Here is an 11897-nt window from a genome sequence, read left to right on the forward strand (position 1 = left end):
AGAAATGATCGCCCTTCTCCCAAAGTGTGTTCCTTCCTCGCCATCCCTGCTCCCTCTTCACCGCCCCCTCCCTCACCATTGCACTCCCTCCTCACTGCTCCTTCCGCAACGTGGTGCTCAGTGCTCGCTACCCCTCCCTCATTTCAATGGCTGCAGAGACACTGAGCAGAACCTTTGCCTGAGCTGGGGTGGATCGTCAGAGTGATACAACACGGAAACTGGCCCTTCGGCTCTTCTTTTCAACTCACCCGGTCCCCTCCATCCCTGTTTGACCCATATCCCTCTACACCTTTCCCATCATTGGACCTGCCCAACACACGCAAAATGCTGGAGTTACTCAGCAGGTCAGGGAGCATCCACAGAGGGGAATAAACCCGTCAGCACCTCAGGCCGAGCTCTTTCATCAGGACTGGAAAGGAAGGGGGCAGAAGCAAAAGTAAGAAGGTGAGGGGTGAGGAAATATTACAAACTGGTAAATGATAGGTGAAACAAGGTAGAGGGAGGAAGGTGTAAAATTCCTTCTTCAGGCCTTTATCTCTTCCACTGATTCCCTCCTAGCTTTTCACAACATCCACACCCCCCCCCCCCACCTCCTAATGAAGGGTGTCAGCCCAAAACATCAACTTATTGTCTTTGGTTTCTTACTGTCACCCATACTGAGATACAGTGAAAAGCTCGTCTTACGCACTGTTCACACAGGTCAGATCATTGGCATCGAGGTAGAACAAGGGAAAACATAACAGAATAAAGTGTCACAGTTCTCTGAGAGTTCACAGGAATCTCGGAGAGGTCATTTTTTTACACTGCTTGGGGAAAAGAGGCTAGACTGCACAGGCCCATGACGTAGAGCACCAAAGGTTTAAAAAAGAAAGACCACCGTATCCAGCGGGCAGCAGAGTGAGAGGGAGCAGAGTGGGACGGCTTTGGCTCAGCAGGCAAAGGCGAGGGTGGGTTCCCGTAAGTTTTGTCTTGTTGGTTTAGAGTAGAGAGAATGCCAGGCAGGATGTTGGAATGCTCCTCTTGCAGGATGTGGGAAGTCAGGGAGACCTCCGGTGTCCCTGACAATGACACCTGCAAGAAGTGCATCCAGCTGCAGCTCCTACTAAACCGCGTTAGGGAACTGGAGCAGGAGCTGGATGACCTCCAGATCATTCGGGAGAAAGAAGAGTTTGTAGACAGTAGTTTCAGGGAGGCAGTTACGCCAAAGGAGCAGCGCACAGGTAATCGGGTTACCGTCAGGTGAGGGAAGGGGGGAGGGCAGGCAAAGCAGGGCTCCCCTGTGGCCATTCCCCTCAACAGGTATACCGATTTGGATTCTGTGGGGGGGGGGAATGACTTACGTGGGACAAGCTGTGGCAGCCGGATCTCTGGCACTGAGTCTGGTTCTGCAGTGCAGAAGGGAGGGAGGAAGAAGAGGAGAGCAGTAGTGATAGGGGACTCCATAGTCAGGGGTACAGACAGGAGGTTCTGTGGTCGTGACAGACACTCCCGGATGGTTTGTTGCCTCTCGGGTGCCAGGGTCAGGGATGTCTCTGATCGTGTGCACAGCATTCTGAAGTGGGAGGGTGAGCAGCCAGATGTCACGGTACACATCGGTACCAATGACGTAGGAAGAAAGAGTGAGGAGGTCCTGATGAGTGAGTACAGAGAGCTTGGTAGGAAGTTAAAACGCAGGACCTCGAGGGTGGTGATCTCAGGATTGCTACCTGTGCCACGTGTCAGTGAGGGTAAAAATAGGATGCTCTGGAGGATGGGGAACTAGTGTAGGGGGCAGGGCTTCAGATTTCAGGATCATTGGGACCTCTTCTGGGGCAGGTGGGACCAGTACAAGAGAGACGGGTTACACCTGAACTACAAGAGGACCAATATCCTTCGTTAGTGCTATTAGGGGGGTTCAAACTAGATTTGCAGGGGGATGGGAACCAGAGTGCCAGAGCAGATAGTGGAGCGGAGGTGAAAATAAATGATGTTAAAAGTTCATGCAAAGTCACAAATAGAAGGGTTGTGTTTGGTGGTAATAATCTTCTGAGGTGTGTCTATTTCAATGCGAGGAGTATTGTGGGGAAGGCTGACGAGCTGAGGGTGTGGATTGACACGTGGAATTATGACATTATAGCCATCAGTGAAACTTGGCTACAGGAGGGGCAGGACTGGCAGCTCAATGTTCCAGGGTTCCAATGTTTCAGCTGTGATAGAGGCAGAGGCATGAAGGGTGGGGGAGTGGCATTACTAGTCAGGGAAAATGTTACAGCAGTGCTCAGGCAGGACAGATTAAAGGGCTTGTCTACCGAGGCTGCATGGGTGGAGCTGAGAAGCAGGAATCATATGACCACATTAATAGGGTTGTATTAAAGACCACTAACAGTGTGCCAGCGGTCTGTGAGTGTCTGGGAGCAGGAGTGAGTGCCATTGCTATTACAAAGGAAAAAGTGTTAGGTAAACTCAAAGGTCTTAAGGTAGATAAGTCACCTGGACCAGATGGAGTCATCCCAGAGTCCTGAGAGGGGTTGTTGGAGAGATAATGGATGCACTGGTCATGATCTTTCAAGAATCACTTGATTCTGGCATGGTCCTGTTCCTTGGGGTACTGCTACTTTTCACATTGTTTGTCGATGATGTAAATAATGGAATTGATGGCTTTGTGCCGAAGTTTGCGGATGATACGAAGATAGGTGGTGCTGAGGAAGCAATGCGATTGCAACAGGAAGAATGGGCAAAAAAGTTGCAGATGGAATACAGTGTTGGGAAATGTATGATAATGCATTTTGGTAAAAGGAACAATAGTGCACACTGATATTTAAATGAGGAGAAGGTTCAAAGGTCAGAGGTTAGGCGTCCTTGTGCAAGACTCCCAGAAGGTTAATTTACAGGTCGAGTCGTAAAGAGGGCAAATGCAATGGTGGCATTTATTTCAAGGGGAATAGAATATAAAAGCAAGGAGGTAATGCCAAACCTTTATAAGACACTGGTCAGGCTGCACTTGGAGTATTATTGACAGTTTTGGGCCCCATAACTCAGAAAGGATGTGTTGTCATTGGAGAGAGTCCAGAGGAGGTTCACAAGGATGATTCCGGGAATGAAGGGGTTAACATATGAAGAGTGCTTAGCAGCTTTGGGCCTGTACTCACTGGAATTTAGAAGAATGCGGGGGGGGGGGGGGGAGGATCTCATAGAAACCTGAATGTTGAAAGGACTAGATAGGGTGGAGGTAGAGAGGACGTTTCTATGGTGGGAGTGTCCTGAACTAGAGGGCACAGCCTCAAATTGAGGGGCGACCATTAGAACAGAGGTAAGGGAGTAGTTTTTTTTAGCCAGAGAGTAGTGAATTTGTGGAATGCTCTGTCACAGACTGCGGTGGAGGCCAAGTCTGTGGGTATACTTAAAGTGAAAATTGATACTTTCCTGATTGGTCAGGGCAAAGGATATGGCAAGAAGACAGATGTATGGGGTTGAGTGGGATCCGGGAATGGCCATGGTGGAATGGTGGAGCAGACTCAATGGGTGAATGACCTAATTCTGCTCCTGTGTCTCATGGGATGAAAAGTTCCCTGAGCCAAGTGGTGTGTGCTTTCAGGGTTTTGTATCTTCTGTCAAGAATGGGAGAGGGGTAGAAGAGAGAATGTCTGGGGTGGGTGGGGTCTTTGATGATATCGGCTGCTTTACTGAGGCAGTGAGTATAGACAGAGTCCACATGGAGGAGTCTGCTTTTCGTGATGTGCTGATCTGTGTCCACGCATCTCTGCAGTTTCTTGTGGTCACAGGCAGAGCGGTTGCCTTACCAAACCCTGATGCATCCAGGTAGCATGCTTTTTGTGTGCATCAATAAAAATTGGTGAGGGTCAGAGGGACATGCTGAATTTCTTTATTTCCATTCAGTTCCTTACAGAGATAGTGCCTAACCTGCTGAATGCCTCCAGTATTTTGGGTGTCTGTTATATCCACTGTTAAAGACCCACCGTACACCCACCCCTTTAAACAACACTGCAAAGGTACAAAAGGGCCAGCTTCCTGGCAAAGGGAATCAATCAGAAATGTCCTTTCTCTCCAGCCTCCGCTGTCTTTCTTTCTCTTTCTGCCTCCTTCTCCCTCGCCCATCTCCCTCCTTCCTCACTCCCCCCGCTTCCTCCTTCTCTCCCTCCCTGTCTCCATCCCTCTCTCATTCACTCTCTCGCACAACACTGGAATCTATCAGGGCACCTGGGATCGGTCACCTTCCCAGACGCTGACTGTCGTGTCTGACTCCCTCGAGTCCCTCCGAGTTCCCAACAACTACCGTACGTTGTCTCTGCAATGCCTGACCTCTGCTCACCACCTTCTCCCAAAGCGCGGGCCTTATCTTCTACCGCAAGGGAGTGCGTTCAGTGGACAAGAAGACGGGAGCTAAGGTCATGTACGATCTGGAAGAGAGGGTCAACTTTGCCGTCTTCCCTTCGCTGCAAGGTGGCCCGCACAACCACGCCATCGCAGGAGTGGCAGCAGCCCTGAAACAGGTAACCTGCTCCCCCTCCCCTCAACAGCAGGAACGCCGTGCACATTTCCTGTCTCCCTATCCCTGGGTCAGTTCCACACCCGGGGCACCGTGCACATTTCCTGTCTCCCTATCCCTGGGCTAGACCCACACCAGGAGCTCCGAGCACAGTTTCTGTCTCCCTATCCTTGAAGCTAGTAAACTCCTCCATCACTTACTCACTCTGAGATCCCACTAAATACTCCACACATCTTTGAGTTATACAGGTCAAAAACAAGCCTTTTGGCCCAACTCATCTATGCCTGAGCCAATCCCAAGTCCTCACATTTGGTCCATATCCCTCTAAACCTTTCTTGTCCATGTGCTTGTCCTCACCCACTGCCTCTGGCAGCTCATTTAATATATGGACCACCCTCTGGGCGAAAAAGCTGCCTCCAAGTTTTCTCCCCTCTCACCTTAAACTAACCCACCTTTTCTAACCCCTCATAATTTTATTGACCCCTATCGTCACCCCTTCAGCCTCGTTCACTCCAGAGAAAACAGTCCCGGCCTGTCCAGTCTCTCCTTATACCACAAGCCCTCCAATCCTGGCAGCATCCCAGTGAATCTTTCCTGTACTGCCTTCAGCTCAATCCCATCCCATCCTTCCAGAACTGCACACAGTACTCTCCAACATCTGGTACAACACCAGTATTGCTCGGGGCATTGGAGGTCCAGGGTTCAATTCCGATGCGTCTCTGTAAAGAGTTTGTATGTCCTTCCCCATGAACGCATGGATTTCCTCCAGATGCTCTGGTTTCCTCCCACAATCCAAAGGTGCACCGGTGAGTACGGTTAATTGCCCATTGTAAATTGTCCTGTAAGTTGGGCTAGTCTTACAAAGAAGAGCAAGTCTGCAAAAGCTGGGACTCCAATGCTGGAGGAACTCAGCATCAGGTTCTGAAGAAAGGTCTCACCCTGAAACATCGACTGTTTATTCTTTTCCATCGACGTTGCCTGACCCGCTGCGTTCTTTAAGCATTTTGTGCGTGTTGCTTCAGGCTAGTGTTAAATCGGTGGGTTGCTGGGCGGTGCGGCTCATTGGGACAGAAGGGCCTGTTTCATGCTGAATCCCTAAATAAATCAATATTTAAAAACAACCACAAAATAGCGTCCCAACTCCTGTACTCAGTGCCCTGACTGATGAAGGCCAGTGTACCAAACCACCCTGTCTACCTGTGACACCACTTTCAGGGAATCCATGGACCTGTAACTGTAGGTGCCCCTGTTTTACAACACAATCCAGGGCCCTCTTGAAAGGAGACCAGAACTGTAGACAATACTCTCGATGTGGGCTCACCAAGAGCTCCCAACTTCTGAAGTCCTAACACCCCTTAGAATAAAGCAATAGATGTCAAGTTATCTCCTACCTCTTGCCCCCATCCCTCACCCACCCTCTCTCTTCTCTTCCCCCTCCATCCTGCCAAATCCCTCTCTTGTCCCTCTCTTTCTCCTCTTACCCTCCACCCCAACACCTTGACCCATCCCTCTCTTTTCCACTTTCCTCCATCCCACTCACCCATCCCTCCTCTTCCCTCCATCCCTTCCCCAGCTCCCTCACTGAATTCCGCACATCCTACCCACACAGCTCCATACAACCTCCTCTCTCCAGTCTTACATACAATCCCAGGAGTTGGGGAGGGGAGAGGATTCACAAGACAGGTGTGACTCAGGGGGGCTCTCTCTACTGCCACCCTGGTGTAGTGAAAGGTTTGACACTGTTCCTCCCCCGACAGGCGAGCTCCCCGATGTTCAAAGAATATTCCCAGCAGGTCCTAAAAAATGCAAAGGCCATGGCAAATGCCCTGCTGAAGAGGGGCTACACTTTGGTATCTGGTGAGTCGCATCTTCCTTCATCCTTCCCCCTCCCCCTCTTCCGCTACCCTTCCTGTCTTCATGACCCTATCCATCCCTCTCTCCACCCCTCCTGGTCACTGTGACCCTCTCCCTCCCCTACACCCCTCCCAGTTTCTCTGAACTCCTCCCTTCACTACACACCACCCCGTCTCGATGACCTTTTCCACCCCTCTGTGACCCTCTCCATCTCTTGCACCTCTCCCTGTCTCTGTGACATTACCAGGTCCAGTTATTGAAGAACCGAGTGACACATCTGTCCTGTGGCAAACTGCTCTTGTTACATTTATTTTCAACCCAGCCCTGTCACCCCCTCGTGGTGAGATGGCTGCCATTACAACGTGATGTGTTTACATAGGGATTTGTGGTTGAACATTCCAGTGACTGTGGAGAATGTCGGGCAAGGGGGTTGTAGGGCGATAAGCTAGAGTGTATCAGCGAATTGTTGGAGGATTTGTAATACAGATAGATGGATAAATCAGTAAATGGGCTTATCGTTGTGACATGTACTGGGGCAGTGAGAAGCTTGTTTTGCGAGCTGTTCACACAGATCAGATCATTACACAGTGTCTTGAGGTAGAACAAGGTAAAACAATAACAGAATGCAGAATAAAGTGTCACAGTCACAGAGAAAGTACAGAGCAGATGGTCAGTAAGGTGTGAGGGCCACAACGAGGTAGCTTGTGCGATCAAGAGTCTCATTGTATCATACTAAGGGACCATTCAATGGTCTGATCACAGTGGGGTAGATCCACAGTGGTGGAGTGTGCTTTCAGGCTTTTGTGTCTTCTGCCCGATGGGAGAGGGTGAGGGGAAGAGAGAACATCTGGGGTGGGTGGTGGCTTTGCTGATGTTGTCTGTTTTACTAAGGCAGTGAGAAGTGTAGACAGAGTCCGTGGAGGGGAGGCTGGTTTTTGTGATGTGCTGAGCTGTGCCCACAACTCTCAGCCATTTCTTGTGGTCACGGGCAGAGCAGTTGTCGTACTAAGCCACTGTGTATCCAGACAGAATGGTTTCTATGGTGCACCAGTAAAAATTGGTGAGGGTCAAAGGGGACGTGCAGAATTTCTTTAGCCTCCTGATAAAGTAGAGGCTTTCTTGGCTGTGAATTCAATGTGGTTGGACCAGGACAGGCTTTTGGAGATATTCACACCTATAGGAACTTGTAACTACACCTGTAGGTGTAGACAGGAGTATGTGCACAATTCCCCTTCCTGAAGACAACAGCCAGCTCTGTTTTTTGATGTTGAGGACAAAGTTGTTGTCATGACGCCATGTCACTAAGCTGTCTGTCCCCTTCCTGTGATCTGCATCGGCATTTGACATAGTGACTGTGACCGGCATGGACAGAATGGGCTGATGGGCCTGCTTCTCTGCTGTCGGTTTTCAGTCACTGTGTGTTGTGAGGGGTGATATTGTAACTGCACAACACCCATGTTACAGGTGGAACGGACAATCACCTGGTCCTGGTGAATCTGCGACCAAAAGGGCTGGATGGAGCCAGAGCAGAGAGAGCATTAGAGCTGGTGTCCATCACAGCCAACAAGAACACCTGTCCCGGGGACAAGAGCGCCCTCTCACCCGGCGGCCTCAGGCTGGGTAAGTACTCAACCCCTGAGTCACTGTGGAGGGCTGTCTCTGTCTCTGACCCCGGGGTTGTGTGATGGGACGGTGTGGAGGGAGATTCACTCTGTGTCTGACCCTGGGAGTGTGTGATGGGACGGTGTGGAGGGAGATTCACTCTGTGTCTGACCCTGGGAGTGTGTGATGGGACGGTGTGGACGGAGATTCACTCTGTGTCTGACCCTGGGAGTGTGTGATGGGACAGTGTGGAGGGAGATTCACTCTGTGTCTGATTCTGGGAGTGTGTGATGGGACGGTGTGGAGGGAGATTGACTCTGTGTCTGACCCAGGGAGTGTGTGATGGGACGGTGTGGAGGGAGATTCACTCTGTGTCTGACCCTGGGAGTGTGTGTTGGGACGGTGTGGAGGGAGATTCACTCTGTGTCTGACCCTGGGAGTGTGTGATGGGACGGTGTGGACGGAGATTCACTCTGTGTCTGACCCTGGGAGTGTGTGATGGGACAGTGTGGAGGGAGATTCACTCTGTGTCTGATTCTGGGAGTGTGTGATGGGACGGTGTGGAGGGAGATTGACTCTGTGTCTGACCCAGGGAGTGTGTGATGGGACAGTGTGGAGGGAGATTCACTGTGTGTCTGACCCTGGGAGTGTGTGATGGGACGGTGTGGAGGGAGATTCACTCTGTGTCTGACCCTGGGAGTGTGTGATGGGACAGTGTGGAGGGAGATTCACTCTGTGTCTGACCCTGGGAGTGTGTGATGGGACAGTGTGGAGGGAGATTCACTCCGTGTCTGACCCTGGGAGTGTGCGACGGGACAGAGTGGACGGAGATTCACTCTGTGTCTGACCCCAGGAGTGTGTGATGGGACGGTGTGGAGGGAGATTCACTCTGTGTCTGATCCCGGGAGTGTGTGATGGGACAGTGTGGAGGGAGATTCACTCTGTGTGTGACCCCAGGAGTGTGTGATGGGATGGTGTGGAGGGAGATTCTCTCTGTGTCTGATAGTGGGGTACTATGGAGGATATGGTTTTTGTCACACATTCATTTCTTGATCTTTCTGTATCGGGGTGGTCGAGTTGGTAAAGGGCCTTTGAAACATTTCTAAAACTTACATGTGTGTCCACTCTCTCAGGAGCCCCTGCCCTGACATCAAGGCAATTCAAGGAGGCTGACTTTGAGAAGGTGGTGGCATTTATCGACGAGGGAATCTCCATTGCCTTAGACGTCAAGAAGAAAACAGGTAAAAGTTACGGTTGGGTCGGGAGACCTTGCAGCAAGTCTGAGGTGTTGGGGGTTGTGTTCAATCTCTCTGACCCTGGGAGAGTGTGTGATGGGACGGTGTGGAGGGAGATTCTCTCTGTGTCTGACCCTGGGAGTGTGTGATGGGACAGTGTGGGGGGAGATTCACTCTGTGTCTGACCCTGGGAGTGTATGATGGGAGAGTGTGGAGGGAGATTCACTCTCTGTCTGACCCTGGGAGAGTGTGATGGGACAGTGTGGAGGGAGATTCACTCTCTGTCTGACCCTGGGAGAGTGTGATGGGACGGTGTGGAGGGAGATTCACTCTGTGTCTGACCCAGGGAGAGTGTGATGGGACGGTGTGGAGGGAGATTCACTCTGTGTCTGATCCCGGGAGTGTGTGATGGGACATTGTGGAGGGAGATTCAGTCTGTGTCTGACCCTGGGAGCGTGTGATGGGACAGTGTGGAGGGAGATTCATTCTGTGTCTGACCCTGGGAGTGTGTGATGTGACAGTGTGGAAGGAGCTTCACCCTTTGTCTGACCCCAGGAGTGTGTGATGGATGGTGTGGAGGGAGTTATTTGTCATATATTGCACTGTACTGCTGCCGCAAAACAAATTTCATGACATCAGTGATAATAAACTTGATCTTGATTCTGATTATTCTGGATATAGTGAGATTAGACTGAAGGAAGCTTGCCACTCTTGAGAGTTTGCACTTTTGGAGGTCAAATGTAAGAGGAACTGCAGGAGTCTCAACAGTGTTGATATACAAAGGGATTCAGGGGTCCAAGTCCCTGAAAGTAGATGTAAAGATTGACAATCTGTAATGGAGGCAATGGCATGCTTGCGTCATTAGTCGAGGCATTGAGTTCAAGGATTAGAGGATTAACTATGTTGCAACTTTATAAAACTCTGTTTAGGTCACATTGAGGGTATCAAATTCAAGTCTGGTCGTCCCATTACAGGAAGGGTGTGGGGGTTTTGGAGAGGGAGCAGAAGAGATTCACCAGGATGCTGCCTGGATTAGAGGGCGTGAGCTAGAAGCAGAGGTTGGACAAACCTGGGTTGTTTTCTCTGGAGCGGCGAAGGCTGAGGGGAGACCTGAGAGAGGTTTATAAGATTGTGAGACAGAGTAGACAGATGGGTCAAAATATATACTAGAGGGCATGCATTTAAGGTGAGAGGAGGTAAGTTTTGAATCAGAATCAGGTTTATTATCACCAACATACCATGAAATTTGTCGTTTTGCGGCAGTACTTCAATGCAATGCGTATGAGTTACAAAGATTAAAAAGTGCCAAAGTGGAATAGCGAGGTGGAGTTCATGGGTTCTGGACCGTTCAGGAATATGCTGTTCCTGAATCGCTGAGTGTGGGTCTTCAGGCTCCTGTACCTCCTCCCTGATGATAGTAACGAGAAGGGGACATGTCTTGGGTGGTGGGGATCCTTAGTGATGGATGCTGCCATCTTGAAGGAGCCTCTGTACCAGACTCTGATGCACCCAGTTAGAATGTTCTCCACCGTATATCTATAGGAATTTGCTAGTCTTTAGTAACATATTGAATCTCCTCAAACTCCCAACAAAGTAGAAATACTGTTGTGCCGCCTTTTTCATTGCATCAGTGTGTTGCGTTCAGGATGTTGACACCAAGAACTTTAAACTGCTCACACTTCTAATCCCTCGATGAGACTTGGTGTGTGTGCGCTCGACTTCCCCTTCCTGAAGTCCGCTGTCAGCTTGTTGGTCTGGCAATGTGTGGGGCACCTTTTTCACGGAAAAGTCTTCTTTTCCACAGAGTGGTGGGTGCCTGGAATGTGCTGCCAGGGGTGGTGGTGAAAGCAGCTACAATAAGAGTTTAAGAGGCTCTTAGACAGACATGTGTATGTGCAGAGAATGGAGGGATATGGACATTGTGTAGACAGAAAGCAGTAGTTTAGTTAGGTGACATTGGGTTAGTTTGGCACAACATGGTGGGTCGAGGAGCCTGCTTCCCATTCTGGGATCTGGACCATCCTTGTCTGGAATCTTTAGGGTCCTGTTGAGATATCACCTACACCGTCATCACAACATACCAGCTGGGGCCAGGAAGCTCAGGTTGGTCCCTCTCATATCCGTTTCTATGTTCTAACCACACTCACCTCCTTTCTGTTTCCCCCACCTCTACAACCCTGCAGGGAACCTGAAGGAGTTCAAGGAGGCTCTCCTCGCAGATCCTGACGCCACAGCCAAACTCGCCGATCTTCGGGGGCGCGTTGAGGAATTTGCCAGGAGCTTCCCCATGCCAGGCTTCAAGGACCATTGATGAAGGGTGGAGATCCAGGGGAGAGGGTCACAGAGGGAGGAGGGACCAACCATTAGAACCCACTGATGGAGGCCAACCACCGAGGGATGGGTGATATCCGGCTGAATATCCCTTTTGGATAACTGACATCCCAACTTCCCTCCCTCATTCCCTTCCCTCTCCAACTTCCATGACCCCACTTTCCCTCCACATACCTCTTTCTCACTCCCACCTCCTTCCCCACATCCCTCTTTTTCCCCCTCCCTCTCCCTGTTTCTGTACACAAAGGTCCAGAAATAAAATCAAAATTGCATTTTCCCCCGCATTAAATGACTCGAGGGCTGATTCTCTGACATAGCGCGGTGCTAACCCCTCACCCATCTCCGCCTCTTTCCCCCTCACTGACCCCACCCCTCCCATAACACAAACC

The 11897-nt window shown here is 50.5% G+C and overlaps 1 protein-coding gene across 1 annotated transcript in view; it reads left to right on the forward strand.

Annotated features, from left to right (window-relative positions):
- Positions 1 to 11895, forward strand: part of shmt2 (serine hydroxymethyltransferase 2 (mitochondrial)) — a 72651-nt gene extending 60756 nt beyond the window's left edge. Inside the window, exons 8-12 of the mRNA XM_059956227.1 lie at positions 4325 to 4490; positions 6244 to 6343; positions 7805 to 7960; positions 9076 to 9183; positions 11361 to 11895. Coding sequence (XP_059812210.1) covers positions 4325 to 4490; positions 6244 to 6343; positions 7805 to 7960; positions 9076 to 9183; positions 11361 to 11488 — 658 coding nt within the window. The 3' untranslated portion in view covers positions 11489 to 11895. The remainder of the gene's footprint in view (positions 1 to 4324; positions 4491 to 6243; positions 6344 to 7804; positions 7961 to 9075; positions 9184 to 11360) is intronic.
- Positions 11896 to 11897: the final 2 nt, after the last annotated feature.

The sequence above is a fragment of the Hypanus sabinus genome, chromosome X1, assembly GCF_030144855.1.
Source record: "Hypanus sabinus isolate sHypSab1 chromosome X1, sHypSab1.hap1, whole genome shotgun sequence".
Taxonomy (NCBI): Eukaryota; Metazoa; Chordata; class Chondrichthyes; order Myliobatiformes; family Dasyatidae; genus Hypanus; species Hypanus sabinus.